A 27,917-nucleotide genomic window follows, 5' to 3' on the forward strand; every position below is an offset into this window, starting at 1 on the left:
ATTCTGGTGTGACTGAGGAGGCTTCCCTGCTTTCTGCTCCTCACACTACCCCCTGCTGGGTGCTCAGTGCTGCCACACGCTGCCCACACACAGGGCCTCTTAAACACACTCACTGCCCAGGCCTGTGAGGAAGCATGCTTGGTAGTATAGTCACCGTGGGTAGCCCCACCGGGTCTCAGCTTGGCCCTCAGCACCTGCCATGGCTGGTGGCAGGAGGGGTGGAGGCTGAACCCCCTTCTCTCCTGGGGTCCCTTCTTGGGAATGGGCTGAAGAGACTGTGCATCACCCTGAACGTCCTCAGTGTCCGGAGCGGGAAACCAAGGCCCGAGCGGTCAGAGCCCCTGCCCAGGGTCACGTGGTTAACAGGGCCCAGCTCTGGCCACAGCACTTCACTCCCCTTCCTGTGCCTGTCCCTGTCCCTCTGTCTCTCTGCCTGTCTCTGTCCATGTGTATATCCCTGTCCTTGTATCTACAAACCTTGCCTCCAGGAGGGTCTTTGCCTTGAAAGAGCTGTGGGGGCTGATATGTGGATGTCTTGGTCCCCAAATACTGCACCTGGAGCCTCCCCTCAGCACATGGGTCAGATCTGCAGGGCCCTTGTCCAGATGGCGATGGAGCCCTGTGGGGATCTCAGCTGGGCCCCTGGCCCTTTGGGATGGGTGGTTGGGTAGGCACTGCTGTGGGCCCTGCTTGCCACATCATATCTCTGAGCCTCAGTTTCCCCATTTGGAAGGTAGAGACAGATGGGCCCACCTGATCAACTGCTTTGAGGGGGTGCCCTCAGAAAGAGGGAAGATGGGAGATGCTTGTCTCCGGGGAGCCCCTGAGTGCCTGCCCTTCCCACTGTCTGCCTGCAGGAGCCTGGACGTGTGGATCGGCTTCTCTGCTGTGGAGGGAGCCGAGGTGGGCCCAGCACCGCAGGGCGAGGCCTTCAGCCTGGAAAGCTGCCAGAACTGGCTGCCGGGGGAGCCACACCCCGCCACGGCTGAGCGCTGTGTGAGGCTTGGGCCTGCTGGGCAGTGCAACACGGACCTGTGCTCGGTGCCGCACAGCTATGTCTGTGAGCTGCAGCCTGGAGGTTCGCTGGGGCCCCTGGGGGCTGGGGAGCACCTGCTGCGCTGGCTCAAGACGCCCCTTCCCCCTTAAAGCACACGGGGTCTCCTGGCCACAATGGGAGCCCCCCAGTCCCGGCCAGGACAGCTGCCACCTGGCACCACAGGTTCATTCCTTAGCTGTTCAGTGTTGGTTAGGTGTTTGCTGAGTGCCTTCTGTCCTGGACCAGATGAAACAGGTGAAGGGAGCCAGGGGCTGTTGCCAGGTGGCTCAGTCCCAGGTCTGGCCCCACCCTGGTCCCCCAACACTCTATTCTTCCGCTGGGGACCAGCACCTCATTGCACACTTGCACTCCAGGCCCCGTGCGGGATGCAGAGAACTTCCTCGTGGGAGCACTCAGGGGGGACCTGCAGGGGCCCCTGAGCCCCCTGGCACAGCAGGAGGCCCTCTCAGCCCCCCGGGAGCCCGTCGAGGTAGGCTGGCCCCCTGGCCCTCCAGGATGCAGTCTAGAGACTGTGCCTCACCCTGACTGCTGTCTGTCTTTGAGAAACCAGAAGCCTTGTTATGGTCCTGTATCCAGTAGAGAGTTTAGAAACCCCAGCACAGTGCAGAGAGTAGAAGGCCCCTGTCCTGGTGTCTGGGAGAACCCTGAACACTCCTGAGCCTTTTGTCTTGGTGCTTGGGGACTTTCTGAAAATGAAGGTGGGGTTCCTATTACTCACAGATGGTTTTGAACTGATTTTTTCTCCCGAGTGACATTGTTTCCCACTGTGTGAAACAAGGCTCATGGGGGGCCTCTTGAAGGCCCATCTGGTGGCTTCTCCCCTCTGACCTGGTGCGTGTTTGGGCCTCGGGGTAGGGCCAGGCTGAGGGCCAGGGTCTGTGGAGCTGAGCGGCCCCCCTGCCCCGCTAGGTGATGGTGTTCCCTGGCCTGAGCCTGAGCCGTGAAGCCTTCCTCACTTCTGCTGAGTTTGGGACCCAGGATCTCAGCCAGCCCGCCCAGCTGCGGCTGCAGGTGTACCGGCCCGTGGAAGGAGCAGGTGGGACTCCATCCTGGCAGTGGGAATTGGGGGACTCACACGACTCTCGGCAGTGTTGTATCTGCTTACCCCTCACCCACTGGACTGGTCTCCAGCCTCAAGGTGGATAGAGTGGGGTCCACAGAGAAGCCACCTTATCTTGGGGATCCCAAGGACAGATTGGGTGGGCCTGCCTGGGTGAAGGACTCACCAAGGTCAGTCAGCTGACCTGGTGTCAGGAGGGTTAGAGGAGTGATGGTGGGGGCTAGGGGTACTGCCTGGCAAAACCTTGTGTCCTAGTGGGATGCCTGACCTCACTTCCTTTCCTTGTAGGGGCCCCAGAAAACATCAGTGATCCCCAGAGTAGGTCCCTGGAGAACAGGACTGAGCCAGCCCCCTCATGTACACCGGAAGGACACCAGTGCCCCAGATCCAACATCTGTCTGCCACTGGATGCCCCCTGCCACCTCCAGGCCTGTGTCAATGGGTCCACATCAGGGCTGGGGCTCCCTGATGTCTCCTATGCACTGTGGAAAGAGTTCCTCTTCTCCGTGCCTGCAGGTCCCCCCACCCAGTACTCGGTGTGTGTCACTGGCCTGGGTGCTTTCTGCCTTTCCTTTAGCTGCCTGAGATCCAGGTCTCCTCATTAAACACAGACAAAATGCAAATTCTTCCGCACAGCCCACCAGGTCCCTTGTCCCCCTCCCATGTGGCAGTGGCTGCCTTCATCTCCTGACATAGGACGCTCCTGCCCCTTGGGCCTTTGCACTTGCCTTTTAATGAGGACTCTCCCCCTTTCTGGGTGTGGTTTGCTCCTTCCCATCACTGAAGTCTTGGCCACAAGTGTCCCTGTCCAGAGAAGCCCCAACTCTGCTTACATACTTTGCCATGTGTGTTCCATCTGTCCCTGCCTTGAGTGTCAAGGGGGTTCCTGCAAAGCCTGGTGGCGTATGAGTGACTGACGAGTGTTAAGACCCCTGTAGGGGGGTGACTCTGGATTACCCCCAGGGGGATCTTGCTTGCCTACTGGAACCCCAGGCCAGTGTTCCCCTATAGGCCCCTATCAGTGGTGGCCCACTGTGAGGACCTGACATGGCCCCACCTCCCTCTCCTGTAGGTCACCTTCCATGGCCAAGACAGCCCCCTGCTCCCTGGTGACCTCATCAGCTTGCAGCATGATGCTGGACCAGGCACCTTCCTGCACTGCCCCCCGGCACTCGGCCACCCTGGCCCCGAGGTCCCATACTTCTTCACCAACGTCTCAGCCTGGCTGGCCCACCTGCCTGCCCAGCTAGAGGTGGCCCCGACTGGCCCTGCTTGTGCCCTGCGGCTGCTTGCTGCCACAGAGCAGCTCACCCCTCTGCTAGGCCTGAGCCCCAACCCAGGGCTGCAGCAGCCCGGGCACTATGAGGTCAGGGCCACAGTGGGCAACCACGTGTCCAGGCAGAACCTGTCCTGCAGCTTTGATGTGCTTTCCCCAGTGGCTGGGCTTCGGGTCATCTACCCGACCCCCGACGACAGCCGCATCTTCGTGCCCACCAATGGCTCGCTCATGGTGCTCCAGGTGGACTCCGGTGCCAATGCCACGGCTACAGTACGCTGGCCAGGGGGCAATGTCAGCGCACCCTTTGAGGCCACTTGCCCTACCACGGTGGCTGCCCTGGTGCCTGGCTGTACCCACGAGGCCAACGCCACCCTATTCTCGGTGCTGGAGTTGCCCAGGCTCAGTGAGGGTGAACATGAGGTGGACATTGTGGTGGAGAACGGTGCTGGCCGAGCCGACCTCAGCCTGCAGGTGAAGGCTGAGGAGCCCATCCGTGGCCTCCGCGCCATGCCCAGCCCTGAGGCCCGCGTGCTGCAGGGTGTCTTGGTGGTGAGTGGCTGGGGGGTCGACCCAACCCCTACTGAGACAAGTTGCTTTTGCAGAGGGCAGCCCCTCCCCAGTGAAGAAAGCGCTTGGTCGCCAGGGACAGTGGGCTCCGTGTCAGTTTCTGGGAAAGTCCTGTCAGGTGGCTTCTCAGGCTGTTCATTAATTCGTATGTTACTGGAAAGTCACCTCTAAAACAGTTGCTCTGAAAATGCTTCCTTCTGCTCTCACATTTTCTGAACAAATCATTGAGCTTCTCATCCAGCTCTGACCTCACTGATCCCGGGTATGTTTTCAGAGCCCCTGCTATATCCCCATGTGGCCGGTGAGCACTTTTTGAGGGGAGGGTCTGATGCCATCTGGCCACTGTTGGTGCCACTTTGGGTGCCCACCTGCACAAGGCAGCCACCAGTTATGCAGCCTTTGCACAGGGGCCATTGTACAATTTGTGTCCCGTGGCTTCCTGTGGTCACACCTGTTCTATCAGGTGATGCAGGTAAACATCAAGAATCATGGGGCCCATTGAGATGAACATGCCTTCCCAGATAACACTGTGCTGTCCAGCTAAGGGGCCCAAGCAGGAGCCTAGGGGAGAGGTACAGAGACTGAGATGGGTGGGCTTTTTGTCACTGGCACTAGGACTGCTTGACAGATGGGGAAACTGGTACAGAGAGGTCAAGGTATAACCAAGACCAAGCTCAGCCCCATTCCGTGTGGCCCCTCTGGCCAGGAGGGGCCCTGGGGCTCCTTGCCCACCCACTGTCTGCCCTCCCCCTCTCCCTGCTGTAGGATGTCTTGAGGTCCTGTCCTGGAAGCCCCACAAAGAGCTGTGTCCAGGCAGGTGGACATGGGCTGAGGGCAGAGTTGATCCTCCAAAGTTCCTGGGCTGGGGCCAGGGTCAAGACCAGCTGACACTGCCCTTCCCACAGAGGTACAGCCCCGTGGTGGAGGCTGGCTCAGACGTGGTCTTCCGCTGGACCATTGATGACAAGCAGTCCCTGACCTTTCACAACGTGGTCTTCAATGTCATCTACCAGAGCGCCGCCATCTTCAAGCTCTCGGTGGGCGGGGGCACAGGTGCAGGGCAGGGGCGCAGGGGGCAAGGGCACAGGGGCAGGGCGGGCTAGGGTGTCCACTGCTCACCTGTGCCTTCTGTTCTGCTTTGCTCTCGAGGACCCTGTGGTGGCAATGGGTGAGTGCAGGGTGGGGTGCTGTCCATGCTGCCTTGTGGGATGCTGGCGGCCTGCTCACCACCACCTGTTTCCACAGCTGACAGCCTCTAACCATGTGAGCAATGTCACTGTGAACTACAACGTCACTGTGGAGCGGATGCACAGGATGCGGGGCCTGCGGGTATCTGTGCTGCCACTTGTGCTGCCCCCCAATGGCACGCTGGCACTGGCGGCCCACGTGCTGGTGGACTCGGCTGTGGAGGTGGCCTTCCTGTGAGTGTGTTGGGCCCGGTGGGGAGCAGGGGCTGACTGAGCCTGGGTGAGGCTGGCACCAGGTTCTCCCCCAGCCTCCACCTCCTCATCTGTCAGGAGCGTTAGGTGCCTCAGACCTTGGGAAGGGGCCAGGGGATGCTGGGTGGTGCCCTGAAAGGAAGTGTAAGGGAAGTGACAGCAGCCGTGGCCAAGCCACTGTGCACCTCCCACTCCCATGGGAGTGGCCAGCCCCTCCCACCCATCCCCCAGCCTGCTCACCATCTGCTCTCTGCCCTGGCAGGTGGACCTTCGGGGATGGGGAGCAGGTGATTGGCCAGTTCAAGCCTCCATACAACGAGTCCTTCCAGGTCCCAGACCCTACAGTGGCCCAGGTGCTGGTGGAGCACAATGCAACACACACCTACACCGTCCCAGGTGAGGGGCAGGCCTACCCTGCCAGCGTCTAGCTTGGGCAAGCTCTGCCCTGGGGTCAGCCTTTCCCTGGGGGACAGCCCCTCTGTCCTGCCTCCCCCCAGTCCAGCCTGGGCTGATGGTCAGGGCCCTTACTAGGGTGAAGAGTGGGTATCCAGGGGTGGATAGGGCCTCTGAGACCCATGATTCAAGTCTGCTGGCCAGAAACTGGACCTTCCTGTCTCCTCCCCTGAGCCTTTTTGTGAGAGAAGGGGAGGTTCTTTGTAGTCATTTTTAGAACTCTAGAAGCCACACACACACAGATGCGGAGTAAACTGGTGCCCCCATAATCTCAGCCCTGTGCCTGTGCTTGTCCTGTTACCCCAAGTGCGTTCGCACCTGGAGGTGGTCGCTCTTCATCTTGTTCTGCCTCAGCCCTGCGTCTTGCCCTGCTGATGGCACCCTGTGTGCACCTGTTGCGAGGACCACCTGGGCAGCGTCCAAGGGCATTCTCTGTTCACATTTTGGCTGGGGCCCTGCTCTGCCCACTCAGGAGGCCCCTGCCCACAACACGGGGTTAGGTGGGGATTCTGCTGAGTAGGTGGTGGTGGCAGCGGTGACGGTGGCTCCGGCCCCATCCCCACTCTGGGCCTGTCCCCCAGGTGAATACAACCTGACCCTGCTTGTGTCTAATGCCTTCGAGAACCTGACGCAGAAGGTGCTTGTGAGTGTGCGTGCCACCCTGCCTGCCTTGGCCGTGGCCATGGGTAGTCATGTCCTGGTGGCTGGCCAGCCTGTTACCTTCTTCCCACACCCACTGCCCTCCCCTGAGGGCGTCCTGTATACATGGGACTTCGGGGACGGTTCCCCAGCTGTGACACAGCCCCAGCCAGAGGTCAACCACACGTATGCCTCGAGAGGCATGTACCACATTCGCCTGGAGGTCAACAACACTGTCAGCAGCACAGTGGCAGGTGTCAGTGTCCGCGTCTTTGAGGAGCTCCGTGGCTTGACTGTGAACCTGAGCCCAGCTGTGGAGCAGGGTGCACCTGTTGTGGTCAATGCGACCCTGGATTCGGGCGACAACGTCACATGGACTTTCGACATGGGGGATGGCACAGTGCTCACGGGCCCTGAGGCCGTGGTGGAGCACGTGTACCTGCGGGCTCAGAACTGCACGGTGACCGTGGGTGCGTCCAGCCCCGCCGGCCGCCTGGCCCAGAGCCTGCCTGTGCAGGTCTTTGTCCTGGAGGTGCTGTGGATCGACCCTGCATTCTGCATCCCCACCCAGCCCCACGCCCAGCTCATGGCCCATGTCACTGGGGACCCTGCTCACTACGTCTTTGACTGGACCTTTGGGGACGGCTCATCCAACACGACCGTCCAGGGGGACCCGACAGTGACTCACAACTTCACGCGCAGTGGCACATTCCCCCTGGCGCTGGTCCTATCAAGCCACGTGAACAAGGCGCATTACTTCAGCAGTGTCTGTGTGGAGCCCGAGGTGGGCAACGTCACCCTGTGGCCCGAGAGGCAGTTCGTGCAGCTCGGGGATGAGGCTGGGCTGGTGGCCCGTGCCTGGCCCCCATTCCCCTACCGGTACACCTGGGACTTCGGCACTAAGGATGCTGCCACCCGTGTTGGGGGCCCTGAGGCCACATTTATGTACCGGGACTCGGGTTCCTACCTGGTGACAGTCACTGTGTCTAATAACATCTCGGCCGCCAATGACTCGGCGCTCGTGGAGGTGCAGGAGCCCGTGGAGCTCGCAGGCATCAGGGTCAACGGCTCCCATGTGCTGGAGCTGCAGCAGCCCTACCTGTTCTCTGCTGAGGGCCGCGGACACCCCGCCACCTACCTTTGGGAGCTGGGGGACGGCGGGCAGCTCAAGGGCCCCACAGTCACCCACGCCTACAACTGCACGGGCTACTTCACTGTCAGGGTGGCCGGTTGGAATGAGGTGAGCCGGGGGGAGGCCTGGCTGAATGTCACGGTACAGCAGCGCGTGCGGGGGCTCAGTGTCAATGCCAGCCGCACAGTGGTGCCCCTGAACAGCAGCGTGAGCTTCAGCACTGTGCTGGAGGCAGGCAGCAACGTGCACTACTCCTGGGTCCTCTGTGACCGCTGTACACCCATCCCCGGGGGCCCCACCATCTCCTACACCTTTCGCTCCATTGGCACCTTCAACATCATTGTCACGGCTGAGAACGAGGTGGGCACTGCCCAGGACAGCATCTTCATCTATGTCCTGCAGCACATCGAGGGGCTGCAGGTGGTGGGTGGCGGCAATAGCTGCTGCTTCCCCACCAACCGCACGCTGCAGCTGCAGGCTGCGGTCTGGGATGGCACCAACATCTCCTACAGCTGGACTGCCCAGGCGGATGGTGGCCCAACCCTCACTGGCAGCGGCAAAGCCTTCTCACTCACTGTGCTTGAGGCTGGCACCTACCACATCCAGCTGCGGGCCACCAATATGCTGGGCAGTGCCTTGGCCAACCGCACTGTGGACTTTGTGGAACCTGTTGGGTGGCTGGCTGCAGCTGCCTCCCCAAACCCAGCTGCTGTCAACACAAGTGTCGCCCTCCGTGCTGAGCTGGCTGGTGGCAGTGGTGTCACTTACACCTGGTCTCTGGGGGAAGGGCTGAGCTGGGAGACCCCAGAGCCATCCACCACCCTTGCCTTTCCCAGCCCCGGTCTGCACCTGGTCACAGTCATGGCCAAGAACCAGCTGGGCTCAGCCAATGCCACCATTGAAGTGGCCGTGCAGGTTCCTGTGAGTGGCCTTAGCATCAGGGCCGGTGAACTGGACTGCAGCTTTGTGGTAACCGGCTCCACCGTGCCCTTCTCAGGGCAGCTGGCCTTGGGCACCGATGTGAACTGGTGCTGGGCCATGCCGGGTGGCGACAGGCATGGCCAGCACGTCACCATGATCTTCCCTGACGCTGGCACCTTCTCCATTCAGCTCAATGCCTCCAACACGGTCAGTTGGATCATAGCCACACACAACCTCACGGTGGAGGAGCCAGTCACGGGCCTGGTGCTGTGGGCCAGCAGTAAGGTGGTAGAGCCTGGGCAGCTGATCCACTTTCAGATCCTGCTGGCCACCGGCTCGGCTGTCAGCTTCCACCTGCAGGTGGGCGTGGCTGGCCTCGAGGCACTTCCTGGGCCCCACTTCTCCCGAAGTTTCCCCCACGTCGGGGAATACACAGTGAGTGTCCAGGCCAAGAACCACGTGAGCCGGGCGCAGGCGCAGGTGCGCATCTCGGTGCTAGAGGCCGTGGCTGGGCTCCAGGTGCCCGACTGCTGTGAGCTGGCCATCGCCACGGGCGCTGAGAGGAACTTCACGGCCCGGGTGCAGCGGGGGACCCGCGTTGCCTATGCGTGGTACTTCTCCTTACAGAAGGTCCAAGGGGACTCACTGGTCATCCTGTCGGGCCGTGATGTCACCTACACCCCAGTGGCTGCAGGGCTGCTGGAGATTCACGTGCGAGCTTTCAACGAGCTGGGCGGCGTAAACCGCACACTCATGGTTGAGATCCAGGATGTCATCCAGCATGTGGTGCTGCGCAGCAGCCGCTGCTTCACCAACCGCTCGGCCCGCTTCGAGGCTGCCACCAGCCCCAGCCCCCGGCGCGTGGCCTACCGCTGGGATTTCGGCGACGGGACCCTGGTTGAGGACACAGAGGTACCTTGGGCTGCCCACTCCTACCTGCAGCCTGGGGACTACCAAGTAGAGGTGAATGCCTCCAACCTGGTGAGCTTCTTCGTGGCACAGGCCACAGTCACTGTCCACGTGTTGGCCTGCAGGGAGCCCGAGGTGGACGTGGCCCTGCCCCCGCAGGTGCTGATGCGACGTTCCCAGCGCAACTACCTGGAAGCCCATGTCGACCTGCGTAACTGTGTCACCTACCAGACTGAGTACCGCTGGGAGGTGTACCGTGCCACTAGCTGCCAGCGATCTGGGCGCATGACCCATGTGACTCTGCCTGGTGTGGACGTGAGCCGGCCTCAGCTGGTGGTACCACGGCTGGCACTTCCCGTGGGCCACTACTGTTTCGTGTTTATGGTGTCATTTGGGGACACACCCCTTGCACGGAGCATCCAGGCCAACGTGACCATGGCCCCTGAGCGCCTGGTGCCCATTGTTGAGGGTGGCTCCTACCGAGTGTGGTCAGACACTCAAGACCTGGTGCTGAATGGCAGTAAGTCCTATGACCCCAACCTGGAGGATGGTGACCAGACGCCGCTCAGCTTCCACTGGGCCTGCGTGGCCTCGACACAGGTCAGTCACATGGTGGGCCAAGGCTGGCTGCCCTCCTGGTCCGCCTTCCAGTCATTTGTGTGAATGAGCTTGGCAGTCTCTTGGGTCTGCTTGACGTCTTAGTGGTCGGCTTGATCCCAGCAAGGGGGAGGGTCTTCCCAGCTTTCCCCTGGGCCAGGCTCCACTGGGAGGCTGGGCTAGAGTCTCACCCCCCACCCCCATTATGGGCTGCAGAGTGAAACTGGCGGGTGTGTACTGAACTTCGGGCCCCGTGGGAGCAGCGTGGTCACCATCCCGCGGGAGCGCCTGCAGGCTGGCGTGGAATACACCTTCAACCTGACTGTGTGGAAAGCCGGCCGGAAGGAGGAGGCCACCAACCAGACGGTGGGTGCTGCCCCAGCCAAGCCCTTGGCAGAGCCTCAGGCCTTCTGGGGTAGGGGCGCTGCCCCAGAGTTCTGAGTGCACAGGGCCCCTGCCTACATATGGCAATGAGTACCCATTTTTAAGGTTTTCTATGTTTTAGTGCTTCCAGGTGTTACTCACTTTAAATTATTACTACTTTTGACACAAAGTCTACTTAACAAGATGCTTCTCTGGCATTGCTTCTGAAAGGACCACAGCTGCACTCGAGCCAAGAAGCACAGTACAGGTTCTAGCGGTTTGTGAGAAATACCCTGTCCGCACAACACTGAAGGCTGACAGTGAGGAGACAAGTCCCCTCCCCAGAGCACGGTGTCCTTTCTCTGAACCCTGTGTGGGTGTACACTCTCACTCCCTCCCCTGACTGGCCTGGCAGTTCAGGACCTCGTGCACTTGACCCCATGGCACCACTCCTGCTGCTGTGATGGGAGCGGGTGTGCCAGGCCCTGCTGGTGCTCGGAATGGGGTGTCTGTCCCAAGCACCAGGCGTCTCCCAGCTGGCTTACCCAGGGAGGGTCCTGCTCAGAGGAGCCGTCGGGGGCTGCCTGACATGAGCCCTACCCCAGTGCAGAGCAGCAGTAACCTCGGACAGAGCTGTGTAGAGCACAGTGTCCGTGTTCCCAGAGCCATGGTCATTCATCTCTCCAGGCATAGGTGAGCACCTGTTGGGTGCCTCCTGTGTACCAGGCCCAAGCTGGGCCCTGGATGCTGCAGAAAATGAGCCCTTTGTGGTCTCTGCTCCTTTAAATGACCCTCCCCCCAAGAATGGGAGACATAAAACCACACAAATATACTGGGTGAAGGTTGAGCGCATGGTCCTTGGGAACCTGGGCTGCGGGCTGGTTTAGGAGTTGGCCGGGCCTTCGAGGAGCTTTCGCAGTTGTGGAAGCAGCATATGTGGAGAGCAGAGACCCCACTCTTCCATGGGTCCCACTGCCTCCCCACTGCACTAGCAGACTCAATGGTCGGCCTCAGGAGCAGAATCCCTGTGTGGGGGTCCTGGCCGTGGTGGGCATGGCTTCCCTTTAATCCCACCTGATCCTCAGGTGCTGATCCGGAGTGGTCGGGTGCCCATTGTGTCCTTGGAGTGCGTGTCCTGCAAGGCGCAGGCCGTCTATGCTGTGAGCCGCAGCTCCTACGTGTACCTGGAGGGTCGCTGTGACAGCTGCAGCGGGGGCTCCACGCGAGGGGTGAGCGGGCGGGGCCCAGGTTGGGGGACCAAAGGTGGGGGGCCTGGGGAGGACCCACCCCTGAGCACCTGTGGTCCATGTGCCCCCTCAGCGCTGGGCGGCACGCACCTTTAGCAACGAGACGCTGGTGCTGGATGAAACGACCACATCCACGGGCAGCGCGGGCATGCGGCTAGTGGTGCGGCGCGGCGTGCTCCGGGATGGTGAGGGCTACACGTTCACGCTCACGGTGCTGGGCCACTCCGGCGAGGAGCAGGGCTGCGCCTCCATCAGCCTCTCCGCCAACCGCCCTCCACTGGGGGGCTCCTGCCGCCTCTTCCCCCTCGAGGCCGTGCATGCTCTCACCACCAAGGTGCACTTTGAGTGTGTAGGTGAGTATGGCTGCAGGGCGCCGGTGATATGGGGACACATGGAGACCCTGGTGACGCTCTGGGGGCCCACAGGTTGGCAGGACGCGGAAGACGCAGGTGCTCCCCTGGTGTATGCCCTGCTGCTGCGGCGTTGTCGCCAAGGCCACTGCGAAGAGTTCTGTGTCTACAAGGGCAGCCTCTCCACCTACGGGGCTGTGCTGCCGCCTGGCTTTGCGCCTCGCTTTGTGGTAGGCCTGGCTGTGGTTGTGCAGGACCAGCTGGGTGCAGCTGTGGTTGCACTCAACAAGTAAGCCTGGCCGGTGGGAGCAGGGCCTGGCTGGGGCTGGGAGAAGGGACTGCCACCTATTCACACATGGCCTCTGCCCATAGCTCTCTGGCCATCACTCTGCCAGAGCCCCCCAGAGACCCTGCCGACAGCCCCCGGGACCTCACACTCTGGCTGTACAGCCTCACAGAGAGCATGCTGCCTGGGCTGCTGAGACAGGCCGACCCCCAGCACGTCATCGAGTACTCACTGGCCCTCATCACCGTGCTCAACGAGGTCAGTGCGGGCTGAGGAGCCCCTCCTGGAGCCTGCCCTCAGTGTCAGGGGCCCAGACCAGCACTCCTGACCAGGTCCTTGGAAAGGACTTGTCTCTTGGCTCCTTGAAACTACTCCTGCTCTCAGCGGCACCGACTCTCAGGGCCCTCCCCTCTGGGCCCTCCCCAGCACTGGGCTCTCCCCGCCTCTCCTCTCCTGTGCCCCTAGCCCCTGCAGGGGGTCCTGGGAAAGCCCCCTTTTGCCCTCCAAACAAGGCTCGAGTTGCTGCTGGTGTGATGCAGCAGCTGAGAATGCCTGCCCTGTGGCTACCTGTGCTGCTGGTGGGGCTGCCTGTCTCCCGCTGACAGCTCCTTATGCCCACAGTACGAACATACTCTGGCCATGGTGGCAGAGCCGGACCTCAAGCAGCAGCTGCGTGCCCAGATACGCAAGAATATCACAGAGACACTGGTCTCCCTGCGGGTCAACACCGTGGATGACATTCAGCAGGTCGCAGCTGCGCTGGCCCAGTGCACGGTAGGACAGGCCCCAGGCCCCAGGCCCCGTGGCAGCCCTGGGCCAACCCACCCTGTTGCTCCCAGAGCTCCTTTACAGCCGAGTCTCCTGGCCACGAGCTTGTCCTCAGCCCTCCCAGCTTGAGCCACGAGCCTGCAGGGATCCCGGGCACAAGGAGCAGCCTGGGTGTAGGGAAGGCTGATATGAAGGGGCCATTCTGTGCCTTCCCCCTCGGGCCTATCCAGCCCTGAGAGGCCACCCGCCACCCTCACCAGGGACTCAGGCACTGGGCTGGGCTTGGTCTTGATGGCGGGCACTGTGTCCAGGGTGGCAGGGGATTGCTGCCAAGGCCTCAGTGAAAGAGAAGGGAGTGGAGAACCTTCTGGGTGGGGGTTGCCCTGTCTGCCACATGGCTCCCGAGGCTGTGTGCATGTCCGGGGTTGGCCAGTGGGGCCACATTACCTCAGACTCTGCCCACATGTGGGGAAGAGCCACGGATGGCCTCCAAGCAGGGTAGAGCCACATTTGGTGCGGTTTCTCTAACTGCAACTTGAAGGGTGGTTTAGGGAGGCCCAGCGGAGGGGGAAGGCCACTGTTACAGAGGCTGCCCCAGAATCATGGTAAGTGTGGTGGAGCCGAGCTGGGTCGAGGGGCAGATGCAGGCAGAACTGCCCCTGAGTGGCCCCCTGCCCAGCCCTGGGCAGCTGGCTGGGGAGGGGCTGGACGTGGCGCTGGGCGCTCTGCAGGTGTCCAGCAGGGGGCTGCTGTGCCGCTCGTGCCTGAAGAAGACGTTGCATAAGCTGGAGGGCATGATGCGCATCCTTCAGGCGGAGACTGCCGCGGGCACCGGGACGCCCACTGCCATTGCCGACAGCATCCTCAACATCACAGGTGTGGACGAATAGTGCTCCCCAGATTCCCCGCTTCCCGTCTCCCCCTGCCTCTTTCCCTCAGACCTTCCCCCAACCTCTCCCAGACCTCTCCCTCCCTTCTCTTCCCCTCCCCGACCTCCCTCCCACCTCTCCCTGCAGATCTTTTCCTCCCAACCCCTCCTCCCACCTCTTCCCCACCCCTGATCTCTCCCACTGGACCTCTCCCCTCAGCCTTTCCCTCTTCTCTCCAACTGCCCCCCGACCTCTCCCCCTAACCCGATCTCTTCCCCCACCCCGATCTCTTCCCCCACCCCGATCTCTTCCCCCACCCCGATCTCTTCCCCCCATCTCTCCCCTCAATCTCTCCACATCCACAGGCGACCTCATCCACCTGGCCAGCTCAGACATACAGGGCCCGCAGCCATCAGAGCTGGGGGCTGAGCTGCCATCACTGATGGTGGCATCCAGGGCCTACCACCTCTCGTCAGCCCTCATGTGCATCCTCATGCGCTCCCGTGTGCTCAACGAGGAGCCCCTGACCCTGGCGGGTGAGGAGATTGTGGCGCAGGGCAAGCGCTCGGACCCGCTGAGCCTGCTGTGTCAGGGCAACGCCTCGGGCCCTGGCTGCCACTTTTCCATCCCCACGGCCTTCAGTGGGGCCCTGTCCAACCTCAGTGATGTGGTGCAGCTCATCTTCCTTGTCGACTCCAATCCCTTTCCCTTTGGCTACATCAGCAACTACACCGTCTCCACCAAGGTGGCGTCCATGGCCTTCCAGACACAGGCTGGTGCCCAGATCCCTATCAGGCAGCTAGCCTCAGAGCGTGCCATCACAGTAAAGGTGCCCAACAACTCAGACCAGGCTGCCCACGGCCACCGCCTCCCTGCCGGCTCTGCCGTCATCCAGCCCCAGGCCTCGGTCAGCGTTGTGGTCACCCCTGAGAACAGCAACCCGGAGGCCGGGCTGCACCTGCAGCTCACCTACACGGTGCTCAACGGTGGGTGTTGTGGGCGGGGCACTCAGTGGGCCACCTCCTCCCCCTACCCCTGGCCCTGCCTGTGTGGGGGTGGTGAGGGATGGCCTGGGTGAACAACATTTCTTCTGGGACTTGGGGAAAGTCAGTCTCCTCCTTAACAGGGTCCTGGGGGCCTGGCTGGAAGGCAGTGGGGGAACCAGGGAGGCTCTCCCAGCCCCCCAGCCTGTGCAGGGTGAGGCTCGGAAGGCTCTCAGGTTTCTCCCGGGCTGTGTGAGCTGCCCAGGGTTGGGGGGTCCAACTCTGCACGTGCCCCTCACAGAGCTCTACCTGCCCGAGGAGCCCGAGCCCTTCCTGGCCGTCTACCTGCACTCAGTGCCCCATCCCAATGAGCACAACTGCTCAGCCAGCAGGAGGATCAGCCCAGAGGCCCTGGCCGGGGACGACCACAGGCCCTACACCCTCTTCATTGCCCCCGGGTGAGTGCGTCCCTGCCCTGGGGGGCATCCCTAGAGGACCTGGTGGGGCTGGTCTCTAAGGGGGTGGATGTGATCAGATCCCTATGTGTCCAGGCCGGTGGCCTCACCGTGGGGGCAGACCTGGCCAGGTCTGGCCGTAACACCCCTCCCCTCTTCCAGGACAGGAGACCTGGGCAGGAGCTACTACCTGAACCTGACCAGCCACTTCCGTTGGTCAGCACTGGAGGTGTCTGTGAGTCTGTATACATCCCTCTGCCAGTACTTCAGTGAGGAGGAGATGGCGTGGCGGACAGAAGGGCTGCTGCCCCTGGAGGAGACCTCACCCAGCCAGGCTGTCTGCCTCACCCGCCACCTCACCGCCTTTGGCGCCAGCCTCTTTGTGCCCCCCAGCCACGTCCACTTTATCTTCCCTGTGAGTGGTGGGAAACCCTGGCTCTGCCCTGAGCAGGTGAGGGGTGGCCTGTGCCTCCTGGGCCTCCCTGATGACTTTGTCTCCCCAGGAGCCGGCCTCTGGCATGAATTACATTGTTCTGCTGACATGTATAGTATGCCTGGTAACCTACGCAGTCATGGCTGGGATTCTGCGTAAGCTGGACCAGCTAGACGTCCGCCGGGTCCGCGTCATCCCTTTCTGTGGGAAGGGGGGCCGCTTCAAGTATGAGATCCTGGTCAAGACTGGTTGGGGCCGGGGCTCAGGTGAGGGGAGCCACCTTCCTAACAGGGACTCTCACAGATGGAGGGCACCAGGTTTCCCACGGCTGTGTAAGGTTGGGGCTTGGTAGTCCACACAGCATTACTGTTTTTCATTTCTCTGCTTTCCTGTTGGTCTCCCAACCCCCTCTCTTGGTGATGACACGTTTTTGTAAAATGTTGGTTTATCACTGGAGACAAGGAGGCTATACCCCTGCATGCTTGATGGTCTGTGTGGGGACTGATAGTTCCATGGCGACTGGTCACCAGCAGACTTTTGAAGGGGTGACAGCATTGGTCACCACTTAGGATGTGCATCTCTTATTTACTTAGCAGACCGAAGGGTTGGCAGCTGGGTTGATGTTTCAGGCAGTTACTCACAGTTAATGAATCATAATAACTGGCATTTGAATCATGCCATTGGGAGCTGTTGTTACAACAGTCTGAGGCAACTGATACGGTTCTGTATAGGACTTCTTGTGCTTGTGAAGGATGCTGACAGCAGGCTTGCGGGGTCACGTATCTGCTGGGCAGTGCACCCAGAGACCTGCCTGCTCTCCTTCCATCCTCCAGGTACCACAGCGCATGTGGGCATCATGCTGTACGGGGCAGATAGTCGGAGTGGCCACCGGCACCTGGACGGGGACAGAGCCTTCCACCGCAACAGCCTGGACATCTTCCAGATTGCCACCCCGCACAGCCTGGGCAGTGTGTGGAAGATCCGTGTGTGGCATGACAACAAAGGTCTGTGCAGCGCCAGCCGCTGCTCCTCAGGCCACTGGCCCTGGCGCCCTGGCCCGGCCCCACCCCCTCACCGGCTCCACCCACTGACCCAGCTCTGGCCCCTCTGCAGGACTCAGCCCCGCCTGGTTCCTGCAGCACGTCATTGTCAGGGACCTGCAGAATGCCCGCAGCACCTTCTTCCTGGTCAACGACTGGCTGTCGGTGGAGACTGAGGCCAACGGGGGCCTGGTGGAGAAGGAGGTGCTGGCAGCAAGTAAGGCCTCATCCTGACTAGGCAGCGGAGGGTAGCCTTGCCCTTGGGCCTCCTGCAGCTGTCCTATGCCCTTTCCCAGGCGACGCGACCCTGCGGAGATTCAGGCGGCTCCTTGTGGCTGAGCTGCAGCGCGGCTTCTTTGACAAGCACATTTGGCTTTCAATATGGGACCGGCCGCCTCGGAGCCGCTTCACTCGTGTCCAGAGGGCTACATGCTGTGTCCTCCTCATCTGCCTCTTTCTGGGTGCCAATGCTGTGTGGTATGGCGTTGTGGGAGATGCTGCCTACAGGTGGGTGCCTGTGGGGGTCAGGACAGCTTCCCTCTGCGCAACCCTTCCTGCCCCTCCCCGCGTCTCCCAGCCTGCTCTCTCTCCTCTCTGGCTACAGCCTGGGGCCTGTGTCCAATCTGATCCCACTGAGCTTCGATACAGTCGCTGTTGGCCTGGTGTCCAGCGTGGTTGTCTACCCCGTCTACCTGGCCATCCTGTTCCTCTTCCGGATGTCCCGGAGCAAGGTAGGTGGGGCTGGGGCCACGGAGCTCGTGGAGCATGGGCACCGCTGCCCCTGCCAAGGGCTGTGCTGTCCAGTACGGCAGCCAGAGAGGGATGGTCACTGAGGTCAACCACACAGACTGGCTATATTGAACCAGGAAAAGAGAGATGCAGAGAGTCGAAATCAGGAATGAACGGGGGATATCCCTGCTGACCTCACAGACAGGCTTGGCCAGGTAAGGTGACTTAGGAGACACAGACAAGTTCCTAGAAAGACAAACTACGAAAACCTACACGTGAAGAAATAGGAAATCTGAGCAGACCTGTAGCAAGTAAAGAAGTTGAATCAGTAATTTAAAACCTCCCACAAAGAAAAAACCATATGGCCTCACTGGTGATTGTACTAAGCAGTTATGGAAGAATCAACACAGATTCTTCACAAACTCAAAAAAACCCAAGAGGGAGCATTTCCTAAAACATCCCATGATGCCAAAAGCAGACAAAGATGTGACAAGAAAAAGAAACTGCAGATTACCATCCCTTAGGGACCTACAGGCAAAAATCCTCAACAAGATAGCAACAAATCAAGTCCACCCTCGTGAGAAAGGATCTCGCACCACGACCAAGTGGCATTTTCCCCAGGAACCCAGTACAGTCATCTTTAGCTACACGTGGCTATTTACATTTAAGTTAATTAAAATGAGATTAAATTAAAACTTCAGTCTCTTTGTTACGCCAGCCACATTTCCGGTGCTCTGCAGCAGCACGTGGCTAGTGGTCACTGTGCTGGACAGTGTAGATGTAGAATGTGTGCCTTATTCTAGAACCTTCCCCAGGACAGCAGTGCTCCAGACTGCCCGCTCAGGAGGGAGCATGCCTCCTGTGCAGAGGCCTAAGCTGCCTCCCGCCTGCCTCTCCCCACAGGTGGCTGGGGGTCCGAGCCCCACCCCCATGGGGCCACAGGCACTGGATGTGGACAGTTGCCTGGACTCGTCTGTGCTGGACAGCTCCGTCCTTGCGTTCCCAGGACTCCGTGCAGAGGTGAGGGCTCCACCAGGGTCCGCCTGGGTAGGGGCTGCTTTCTGGGCAGCCCAGTGTCAGACTGTCTCTGTGCTTCTCAACAGGCCTTTGCTGGACAAGTGAAACAGGACTTATTTCTGGAGGATTCTAAAAGGTGGGGGTCCCTAGGGAAAATGTTTCTCACGTAGGTTAGCTGCACCACACATGTGCCCTGTCGTGTGTCCTCATCCAGTGTTGCTGGCCGTGTGTTGTGTACCTGGCCCGGGAGTGTGTGCATTTAGCAGCCTTGCATGTCCATCTGGGCCTAGACTTGGGTTGGGTGTCTGCGCACACAGGTCCCTTGGGCTCCCCTCTCTGACCTGTCACCTGCAGCCTGGTGTGCTGGCCATCCAGCGAAGGCACGCTCAGTTGGCCAGACTTGCTGAGTGACCCATCTGTCATGGGCAGCACCCTGCAGCGTCTGGCCCGGGGCCAGATGGGCTGCACACTGGGCCCAGAGGAGGACAGTGTCTCCCTGGTCAGTCCCTCCTCCCCTGCCAAATACTTCTCAGCTTCAGGTGAGCAGAGGTGGGGAGGGTGGTGTCCTCCAGTCTCCCCAGGAAGGCGCCATGACATGTTCTGCTCCCTCTAGATGAAGACCTGATCCGGCAGATCCTGGCTGAAGGGGTCAGTAGCCTGGTCCCTACCCAGGACACTCTGGGAGAAACGGACCTGCGCACTGGCCTGTGAGTGCCTGGCTCCTTGGGATGGGGGCAGTGGGGAGCCCAGGGCAGGGGCCTGCTCCCGGTCTGGGGCCATCCTTGTGCTGTCTGTCCAGTGCAGGGTTGGGGTGAAGTTGTTGGGCCTCTGAGCCCCTCATTTGTTGAAAGGACCTCTTGGGGCTACCTAGGCCCTGTCAGTGTCCCCTTTAGGGCAGCAGGAGTGAAGGATGTTTGAGTAACAAAAGGCCACTGATGTGGGGCAGGCAGGGCTTGGTTGTGAGGAGCAATCATTGACAGACTTTTAAATACCTAGTTTTTTTCTTCTGAAAGTATTTCGATTTTATGTTTTTAAGAATTTCTCAATTTCTTGGCTGGTTTCCAATTTAGTAACAAACATTCATATAGAATTACCTCTTAACATCTTTGCTCATCTGTATGTAATTTGGGGGGGACTTGGAGGGGGGTAATTAGGTTTACTTGTTTATTTAAATGGAGGAGGTACTAGGGATTGAACCCAGGACCTCATGCTTGCTGAGTACGCGCTCTATCTCTGAGCTCTACCCTCCTCCTGAATTTCCTTTTTTAAGGCGGAATAATATTCCACTGTATGGATGGACCATTTTTTTGTTGGAGGTGGGGTGGGTAACTTGATTGACTGATTGATTGATTTTAATGGAGTTACTGGGGATTGAACCCAGGACCTCCATGCATGCTGAGCATGCGCTCTACCACCGAGTTCTACCTCTCCCCCGTGTCTATTTTAATACCTATATTTCCATTCATTTTAACTCTTCTAGTTTTTAAGCAACCAAAAATTACTGAGATACATGAACTGTCCCAGAACACAAGCTTCTCAAAGTAGTAGTAATTAGCAGTGACCACCCCAGTACCTCTAGTCCCAAAGCCCAAAGTCCCAGACCAAACTCTGGATTCATTTTTGACTCTCTTGAGTATTTCCTCACTTGAGATTCTGTCAGCTACTTTGCAGGTCCAGAATCTGCCTCTTCTCTCCATCTGCCCAAACATCATCCTCTACCTGGACCATTCTGCTCATCCTCTGCAGCTCATCCTCACTCTGTGCCAGAGAGAGCCTGCTCCCTGCAGCAGGCCCCGTCACTCTACCCCTGGGGCACTGGTATCTACTGCCGCTTAATAGGTCAGCCCCAAATGCTCACTTGCAGCAACGTGGCTGGCAGGCTGTCATGGGAGTTCCCAGCTCCTCCCGCTCTGGACCTCACTGCTAGGTTGCTTGAACGTCCTCAAAACATGGCACTCCACCAACCACACCTGACCGGCCAGCCCCACCACCTCCCCTGCTGTCTCCTGCCACCCTCCGTCCCTCGCTCCTGTCTTCACCTTTCACGTCTGCTGCTCGCTCTGCCTTGAGTTCCCCACCAAGACCAGAGCTGCGTGTTCTGCTTCCTCCAGGTCCTCCTTCAGATGCTGCCTGGTCAGAGTCTGCCTTTCTGTCTCATGTAAATACCGTCAGGCACGAGCCTCTGTCTCCGTGTCCTCCCTGCTTCACTCGTGTGACTGTCTGCTTCCCCCACCAGCACGTGCACGCAATATGTGCACAGACTGTGTTCTTGTCACTCAGTGCTGGGAATGGTGCTTGGCATTCAGTTAGGGGATAACGTACTTGTTGTGACTAAAGGGATCAATGAATATTAATCCAGTAACACACATAGTCAGCTGTCATGCAGCTCAGAGTCTAACATAAAGTTCTGCAAATTCTATGCTAGATCCACTATATGATCCTCATATGCCATGTTTATATCCATGTGTGAAATATAAACACACATACAGAAAAGGGACAGAAAAAAACTAACACTGCTGTTCCCTGCATGACAGAAATGCTGTTAGATGTCTGTTCTCGGTTGTCATCCTACTTTCTACAGTTTATGCTACTTTTCATCAGAAAAGTCCATTTCATGAAGGAATTGTGTCCCATGACTTCCTACCTTCAGAAAACACAGTGCCTTTTATTCTCTAGGAGACGCATAAAACCAGAAACCTTTGCTGCAGCTCATTGGCAGGCACATGCCAGAGCTCGGGGGGGCCCACCCTCTTCTTCCTCTTACACATTCAGGGCACAGCTGTGCAGAACCACTGCTCAGTGTGTGCACTTTATTCCTAGAAGTGCCTCTCATGGTTTTGCTTCCCTCTTTCCTTTCTCTTCCATACTTTCTCCCGTTCCTGTAGCTCCCTGCCTCCCATCTGTAGTGGCCCTGGCTCTGGGCAGGTCAGGGTGGCTCCGTGGGGCAGGTAGCTCTCTGGTGTCTGTGGCACTTGTTGGAAGGTTGAGAACCCAGTTATGATTCACTAGCACGAAGAGCAGGCAGGGAGACGAGGCCGGTGGCTGGATGGTCATGCTCTGAGGCGATGGCTGCTGGGGTGGCAGCAGGATGGGGTGCAACAAGTCCCAGAGGTGCGAGGCCAGGACTTGGTGGTGGACTAAGCTGGAAGTGAGTGGGAGATGGACAGAAGCTGATGGCATTTCCTGGCCTGAGGAGCAGGGTGGATGTGGGCCCCTCCCCAGAGTGACCAGTGGTGTTCTGAGCCCCAGCACCATGCGCCATGTCCACTCTGGTTTGGGGCACTGTCCTTTCTCTCCATGGGCAAGAGGAAGGGAAACACAGAGACCCAGAGAGGCTCAAGGGACCTCTGGTGCCGAGGAAGTGGGTTGGTTGCATCCTGGGGCAGTGTGCAGGCTGCCAGGTGAGCATGGGCTGGTCCCTCTTCCTGTGCCTCAGGTCCAGCACTCCCGGGGACAGGACTCAGACGCTGGTGCTGCAGAAACTGGGGGAGAGGGGGCCGCCCAGTCCGGGCCTGACATGGGAGCAGCCCCAGTCAGTCAAGCTTTCCAGGACAGGTGTGCTCCTGTATCCCCCAGATGACCCTCCCTGTCCCTTCCTCTGGGCTGCCAGTAACCTGTCTTTGTCTGCCTCCCCAGGGCTGGTGGAGGGTCTGCGGAAGCGACTGCTGCCTGCTTGGTGTGCTCCCCTGGCTCATGGGCTCAGCCTGCTCCTGGTGGCCGTGGCCGTGGGGGTGTCGGGGTGGGTGGGTGCCAGCTTCCCCCCCAGTGTGTCCGTCATGTGGCTCCTCTCAAGCAGCTCCAGCTTCCTGGCCTCATTCCTCTGCTGGGAACCGCTCAAGGTAAGTGGGATGCGAGGGGCCACGCTGCTGCCTGCCGGCACCCGAGGGCCCTTCTGATGCCACTCCCGGCCCAGGTCCTGCTGGAAGCCCTATACTTCTCACTGGTGGCCAAGCGGCTGCACCCCGATGAGGATGACACCCTGGTGGAGAGCCCGGCTGTGACGCCTGTGAGCGAGCGTGTGCCCCGAGTGCGGCCACCCCATGGCTTTGCACTCTTCCTGGCAAAGGAGGAAGCCCGAAAGGTCAAGAGACTGCATGGGATGTTGAGGGTGAGCTCGGGCCCTCCCTCTCTGGCCTGCTGGCCAGGGCAGCATCTTCCAGGAGGTCTGCCTTTCTCAAAAACCTCATATGTGCCCTTCTCCTGACCACTGAAGGCCCCTCAGCAGGGGTTCTGGGGCACTGTAGCCTCTGTGCCCACTCCCTCTCATCACTCTGGACCCTCTGCCCCTAGTCCTTGTTTGGCTCCTCGTGCCCAACTCAGATGCATGCTCCTGCCTGGCCTCAGGGGCCCTGGTGTGGCTCCTCGGCCTTCACTGACCCTGTCTGTCCCTAGGCCTGGCTCTCTCAGCACTAGGCCCCCTGGCTATGGGCACTTTGCTGCCCATTGTCCAGAAGTCTGCTCTGTTATGGGGGGCCAGGCTGGGATTGGCTGACCCCAGGGCTACCCCTGCCCCCCAGGGCCTTCTGGTGTACATGTTCTTCCTGCTGGTGACGCTGCTGGCCAACTATGGGGACACCTCATGCCACAGCCATGCCTACCACCTGCAGAGTGCCATCAAGCAGGAGCTGGACAGCCGGGCCTTCCTGGCCATCACCCGGTATGATGCACGCACCTCTCTGCACGCATGTCTGTCTGCTGGCCAGGGTGGTGCTCTTGCCAACCAGGGTCACTTTGGTCCTGCCCTTGTCCAGTCCAACCCCTGGGGTAGTGGGAAGCATCTCAATACATTTTTGGTTATCAGAACTGGAGTGGGTGCTGCTGGCAATGGATAGAGACCACAGATTCTGCTCAGCACCCTACGTGCCCAAGTATAGCCCCACAGCAGCGTTTCTGCCCCCATGTGTCAGGAAGCCGAGGTTGAGGAACCAGCACTGGCAGCTGCCTGTGAGCTGGGCAGGGGCTTCATAGCTGAGCTCTCTGGGCCTCTGACCCCTGTGGGTGTGGTGGCCACAGGGGGCTGAGGGATGGAGCATGTGACTCTGTCTGGTGTGGGCAGGTCTGATGAGTTCTGGCCATGGATGTCCCATGTACTGCTCCCCTACATCCACGGGAACCAATCTAGACCAGAGCTGGGGCCCCCACGACTACGGCAGGTGCGGCTGCAGGAAGGTGAGTGGGGGAAGGGTACTCTGGCACTTAACCTTGCTTTTTTCCAAAGAGAAGCCTTTGGCTGGGGGCTGGTTCCAGCTCCCTTAGCTGGCTGACCTCCTCCTGCCTTTGTTTCCTGATCTTAAATGAGACTATGACATTTATCTTCTGCATAGTTGGGAGGGTTTGGTGAGATCATGCAGAGCTCAGCCCAGGAAGCTGGTAGACAGTAAGTGTTCCTGGGTCAGCCATGCTCATTCCCTGGTTGTCTGACCAGCTCTTTGCCCAGACCCTCCTGGCTCAGGGGCGCTCACATGCTCGGCAGCCTCAGGGAGCTTCAGCACCGGTGACTATGGCATTGGCTGGGGGAGTGCTGCCCATAACGGCTCTGAGACATGGGCCTACTCGGCACCGGACCTGCTAGGGTGAGCAGGGAGGGCAGGCCAGGGTGCGGGGGAGGGAGGAGGGAGGAGGTCTCCAGAGCAGCCCCTGGCCCCAGCGTGCTTCGGGTTCCCACAGGGCAGGGCACTGCTCTGACACTGCCCCCTCACCTGCAGCGTCTGGTACTGGGGCTCCTGTGCTGTGTATGACAGCGGGGGCTACGTGCAGGAGCTGGGGCCCAGCCTAGAGGAGAGCCGCGCGCAGCTGGGCTTCCTGCAGCTGCACAACTGGATAGACAACAGGTGGGCTCTTGGTCCCTCCCCGCCCCCACCCTCTCGGCACACCGGCCACAGCTGCATCCCCCTGCCCTTTGCAGGCACCATGCAGCAGTGGTCCAGTCCACTCCCACACCCCAGGTTTGCTGCTCTTGATCATTCCCCAGAGTGGCCCAACGAGCCCCACTGCAGCCCCACGTCCTCTCCAGGGCATGCCCCACCCTTCCCCAACACCTGCCGTCCAAACCCCTTACTCTGCGATGGCGCCAGCCCTTCCATTCCACACACTCCGACTCCAGCCCCTCTTCCGCCCCATTTCTCCGCGCAGGAGCCGCGCCGTGTTCGTGGAGCTCACGCGCTACAGCCCGGCCGTGGGGCTGCACGCCTCAATCACGCTGCGCCTTGAGTTCCCCGCCGCCGGACATGCCGTGGCGGCCCTCAGCGTCCGCCCGTTCGCCCTGCGGCGCCTTAGCGCCGGCCTCTCGCTGCCACTGCTCACCTCGGTAGGCCCCGCCCCCGCGGTACTGGCCCCGCCTGCCCACTCAGCCCGGCACTGGCCACGCCCACCCAGCCTGGCCCTGACCCGCTCCCCACCCCGCCGTGCAGGTGAGCCTGCTGCTGTTCGCGGTGTATTTCTCGGGGGCCGAGGTACGTGCCTGGCGCCGGGAGGGGCGCGGGCGTGCGGCGCGGCCTGGGACCTGGGCACGGTGGCTGCTGGTGGCGCTGACGGCAGCCGCTGCGCTGGTGCGCCTGGCCCAGTTGGGCGCCGCCGACCGCCAGTGGACCCGCTTCCTGCGCCGCCGCCCTCGCCGCTTCACCAGCTTCGAACAGGTGGCACAGCTGAGCGCCGTGGCCCGCGGCCTGGCGGCCTCGCTGCTCTTCCTGCTTTTAGTCAAGGTGAGGGCTGGTTTGGTGGGGCGGGGCAGGGCAGCTGGCGTTAGCAGGTTGGTCAGCTGATGCCACTTGTCTACAGGCCGCCCAGCAGCTGCGCTTTGTGCGCCAGTGGTCGGTTTTTGGCAAGACACTGTGCCGCGCCCTGCCAGAGCTCGCGGGGGCAGCCTTGGGCCTGGTGGTGCTTGCCGTGGCCTACGCCCAGTTGGCTGTTCTGGTAGGTGTTCTGTGGGGCTGTGGGAGAGGGTGGCTTAGCCTGTGCCAGCCCCTCACTCTTGCCGTCTTCCTGCAGTTGGTCTCCTCCTGTGTGGACTCCCTTCGGAGCGCAGCTCGGGCCCTCTTGGTGCTGTGCCCAGGTGCTGGGAGTCCCGCCCTGTGCCCTGCCGAGTCCTGGCGCCTGTCCCCCGTGTTGTGCACCGGGCTCTGGGCCCTGCGGCTGTGGGGTGCCCTGAGGCTGGGGGCAGTCCTTCTGCGGTGGCGGTACCACACTCTGCGGGGGGAGCTCTACCGCCCAGCCTGGGAGCCGCAGGACTATGAGATGGTGGAACTGTTCCTGCGCAGGCTGCGCCTCTGGATGGGCTTCAGCAAGGTTAAGGAGGTGGGTACGGCCCAGTGGGGGGGAGAGGGATGCACCCTGGGCCCAGCTGAGCCCAGGGCGCAGCCGGACTGACCGAGCCCCTGTGCCGCCCCCAGTTCCGCCACAAAGTCCGCTTTGAAGGGATGGAGCCATTACCCTCCCGCTCATCTAGGGGCTCCAAGTCTTCTCCGGACATGCCCCCACACAGTGGGGGCTCCGATGCTTCTCGCCCCTCCACCTCCTCCAGCCAGCTGGACGGGCTGAGCGTGATCACGGGCCTGGGCCGGCCAGGGCCCCGAGGGGAGCCAGAGCCTGAGCCCTCCCGCCTCCAAGCTGTGTTTGAGGCCTTGCTGGCCCAGTTCGACCGACTCAACCAGGCCACGGAGGACGTCTACCAGCTGGAACAGCGGCTACAGAGCCTGCGTGGCCTCAGGAACAGTGGGCCCCCAGCTTCCACTCCCACCTGCCCCCTCCCAGGCCTGCGGCCAGCCCTGCCCAGCCGCCTGGCCCGGGCCAGTCGAGGGGTTGGCCTGACTACAGGCCCCAGCAGGGTGTCCCTGCGGGCAAAGAACAAGATCCACCCCAGCAGCACTTAGCCTCTGGGCATCTGGGCTCATGCCTCTTCCCTGGGGTGGGCCTGTGACTTTACTCCGGCCCCTCAGAGCCAGAGCAGACACCGCTTAGTATTATTATCTTCTGCCACCCTCCAGGTTTCGGGCCAGGCAGAACAGCTGCACACAGGTCCCTCAGAGAATGGACAGCACTTGTCTGTCTCTCTGTGGGCTTCAGCACTTTAAAGAGGCCACGTGGCCAGCCAGGACCCAGGGTCCCCTCCTCAGTTCCCTGTGGGAGGACACAGCAGTATTGGACTGAGTGCCCAGCCTCTGAGATGCTAATTTATTTCCCAAGTCCTCAGGTACAGCGGGCTGTGCCCGGCCCCACCTTCTGGGCAGACATCTATCTCCCCTTGCTAAGGATCCAGGCTGTGGGGAGGGAATCTGCACTTCCTGTTATCCTCCCCCTAAATTATTACCTCCTGCCCCCTTGCTGAGTGCACTCACTTCCAGCCACCGCTGTGTGTCTATTGTCAGTAATTTATGTGGGGTTAAAATGTATATATTTTTGTACGTCGCTTTTTTTCAGTAGGGTCAAGGGGCTTGGTGGCTGAACCAACCTGCACCCACTGTCACCCACAGCGAGGGGGAGCTGGGACTGCAGAGCTGGCCTTCTTCCCCAGACACCTGCCTTTATGGCTGGGGAAGCAACAGCTGCTTCTTGGAACCAAGTCTGGCCTTGGGCAGGTGGGGCTGTTGGATGGGCACCATCACCACTGTGGCCTTATTTTCCTGCCCTGCCCAAGGTGGGGCAGGGAGAAGGAAGGCCTAGGCCTGCTGGTGTCAGGTCTGGGGGAGGGGCAGGGCCCGTGCATGGCACAGGACCCCAGGGTAGGTAGGGGGAAAGACCTCCCCCCGGGAGCTGGCTCTCGGGCCAGGAGAGGTGAGTGTGACAGTGCATGTGTGAGAACCCACATGGTGACACGTGAGGCTTTCCTGAGGGTGAGGCCCCACCAGCAGCCAGATAGGCCACTGCCCTTGTCCAGTGGGCATGGCCAAAGCTAAAGCCTTAATCCCGCCCTGTCCCCCAATAGACGAAGTCAAATAAATGAGTTGGCTGACTTGACCGCTCCCGTCTGTCTGTCCAAGCGCACAGGCCTAGGAACAGTGGCACTTTATTTGCGCAAATAAATACCTCCCAGCGCCTCCTGGGAGCAGAGAGGGTCCAGCAGCACGGCTGCTCAGGTGACAGGAGCCTGGGCACATACTCAGCATCTGGGAGACCCCAGTGGGGCTGGGCAGCTGCTCACGCACAGCCTCACACAAACTCAGTGAAGTCGTCCACAGAGGAGATGAGGCGCTTCCGCTGGCCTGTCTCATAGGTGGGTGTGGGCTCAGCCGGGGCCTGAGCCGGGGCCTTGGTGTGACCCTGAGGGTGCATCTGGATCAGGGGCAGGCTGGCGTTGGAGTAGTGAGCTTCCTCACGGATCTGAGGGAT

The 27,917-nt window shown here is 60.5% G+C and overlaps 2 protein-coding genes across 20 annotated transcripts in view; one reads left to right on the forward strand and one right to left on the reverse strand.

Moving 5' to 3' along the window:
- The window catches only part of PKD1 (polycystin 1, transient receptor potential channel interacting), a 43,521-nt gene extending 15,976 nt beyond the window's left edge, over positions 1 to 27,545 (forward strand). For 2 of the 4 annotated variants that reach the window (XM_074346524.1, XM_074346526.1), the window contains exons 7-47: positions 858 to 1,078; positions 1,411 to 1,526; positions 1,967 to 2,093; positions 2,406 to 2,653; positions 3,190 to 3,945; positions 4,869 to 5,000; positions 5,209 to 5,384; positions 5,665 to 5,798; positions 6,437 to 10,056; positions 10,270 to 10,419; positions 11,502 to 11,645; positions 11,737 to 12,016; positions 12,089 to 12,302; positions 12,386 to 12,557; positions 12,921 to 13,073; positions 13,799 to 13,943; positions 14,302 to 14,922; positions 15,221 to 15,377; positions 15,537 to 15,789; positions 15,878 to 16,073; positions 16,641 to 16,811; positions 16,921 to 17,064; positions 17,144 to 17,354; positions 17,452 to 17,578; positions 18,480 to 18,596; positions 18,680 to 18,729; positions 18,948 to 19,132; positions 19,207 to 19,300; positions 20,265 to 20,432; positions 22,030 to 22,148; positions 22,230 to 22,432; positions 22,507 to 22,701; positions 23,111 to 23,250; positions 23,650 to 23,762; positions 24,019 to 24,166; positions 24,299 to 24,424; positions 24,726 to 24,900; positions 25,004 to 25,294; positions 25,371 to 25,505; positions 25,581 to 25,886; positions 25,982 to 27,545. In XM_074346524.1, coding sequence (XP_074202625.1) covers positions 858 to 1,078; positions 1,411 to 1,526; positions 1,967 to 2,093; positions 2,406 to 2,653; positions 3,190 to 3,945; positions 4,869 to 5,000; positions 5,209 to 5,384; positions 5,665 to 5,798; positions 6,437 to 10,056; positions 10,270 to 10,419; positions 11,502 to 11,645; positions 11,737 to 12,016; positions 12,089 to 12,302; positions 12,386 to 12,557; positions 12,921 to 13,073; positions 13,799 to 13,943; positions 14,302 to 14,922; positions 15,221 to 15,377; positions 15,537 to 15,789; positions 15,878 to 16,073; positions 16,641 to 16,811; positions 16,921 to 17,064; positions 17,144 to 17,354; positions 17,452 to 17,578; positions 18,480 to 18,596; positions 18,680 to 18,729; positions 18,948 to 19,132; positions 19,207 to 19,300; positions 20,265 to 20,432; positions 22,030 to 22,148; positions 22,230 to 22,432; positions 22,507 to 22,701; positions 23,111 to 23,250; positions 23,650 to 23,762; positions 24,019 to 24,166; positions 24,299 to 24,424; positions 24,726 to 24,900; positions 25,004 to 25,294; positions 25,371 to 25,505; positions 25,581 to 25,886; positions 25,982 to 26,461 — 11,713 coding nt within the window. In that variant the 3' untranslated portion in view covers positions 26,462 to 27,545. Of the gene's footprint in view, positions 1 to 857; positions 1,079 to 1,410; positions 1,527 to 1,966; positions 2,094 to 2,405; positions 2,654 to 3,189; positions 3,946 to 4,868; positions 5,001 to 5,208; positions 5,385 to 5,664; positions 5,799 to 6,436; positions 10,057 to 10,269; positions 10,420 to 11,501; positions 11,646 to 11,736; positions 12,017 to 12,088; positions 12,303 to 12,385; positions 12,558 to 12,920; positions 13,074 to 13,798; positions 13,944 to 14,301; positions 14,923 to 15,220; positions 15,378 to 15,536; positions 15,790 to 15,877; positions 16,074 to 16,640; positions 16,812 to 16,920; positions 17,065 to 17,143; positions 17,355 to 17,451; positions 17,579 to 18,479; positions 18,597 to 18,679; positions 18,730 to 18,947; positions 19,133 to 19,206; positions 19,301 to 20,264; positions 20,433 to 22,029; positions 22,149 to 22,229; positions 22,433 to 22,506; positions 22,702 to 23,110; positions 23,251 to 23,649; positions 23,763 to 24,018; positions 24,167 to 24,298; positions 24,425 to 24,725; positions 24,901 to 25,003; positions 25,295 to 25,370; positions 25,506 to 25,580; positions 25,887 to 25,981 lie in introns of those variants that run through there. The other 2 variants (XM_074346525.1, XM_074346527.1) reach the window with 2 other exon arrangements.
- TSC2 (TSC complex subunit 2) overlaps positions 27,529 to 27,917 on the reverse strand; it is a 36,944-nt gene continuing 36,555 nt past the window's right edge. For all 16 annotated transcript variants that reach the window (XM_074346533.1, XM_074346539.1, XM_074346531.1 and 13 more), the window contains one exon: positions 27,529 to 27,908. In XM_074346533.1, coding sequence (XP_074202634.1) covers positions 27,738 to 27,908 — 171 coding nt within the window. In that variant the 3' untranslated portion in view covers positions 27,529 to 27,737. The remainder of the gene's footprint in view (positions 27,909 to 27,917) is intronic.

Source organism: Camelus bactrianus, chromosome 18 (assembly GCF_048773025.1).
Source record: "Camelus bactrianus isolate YW-2024 breed Bactrian camel chromosome 18, ASM4877302v1, whole genome shotgun sequence".
Classification (NCBI taxonomy): domain Eukaryota; kingdom Metazoa; phylum Chordata; class Mammalia; order Artiodactyla; family Camelidae; genus Camelus; species Camelus bactrianus.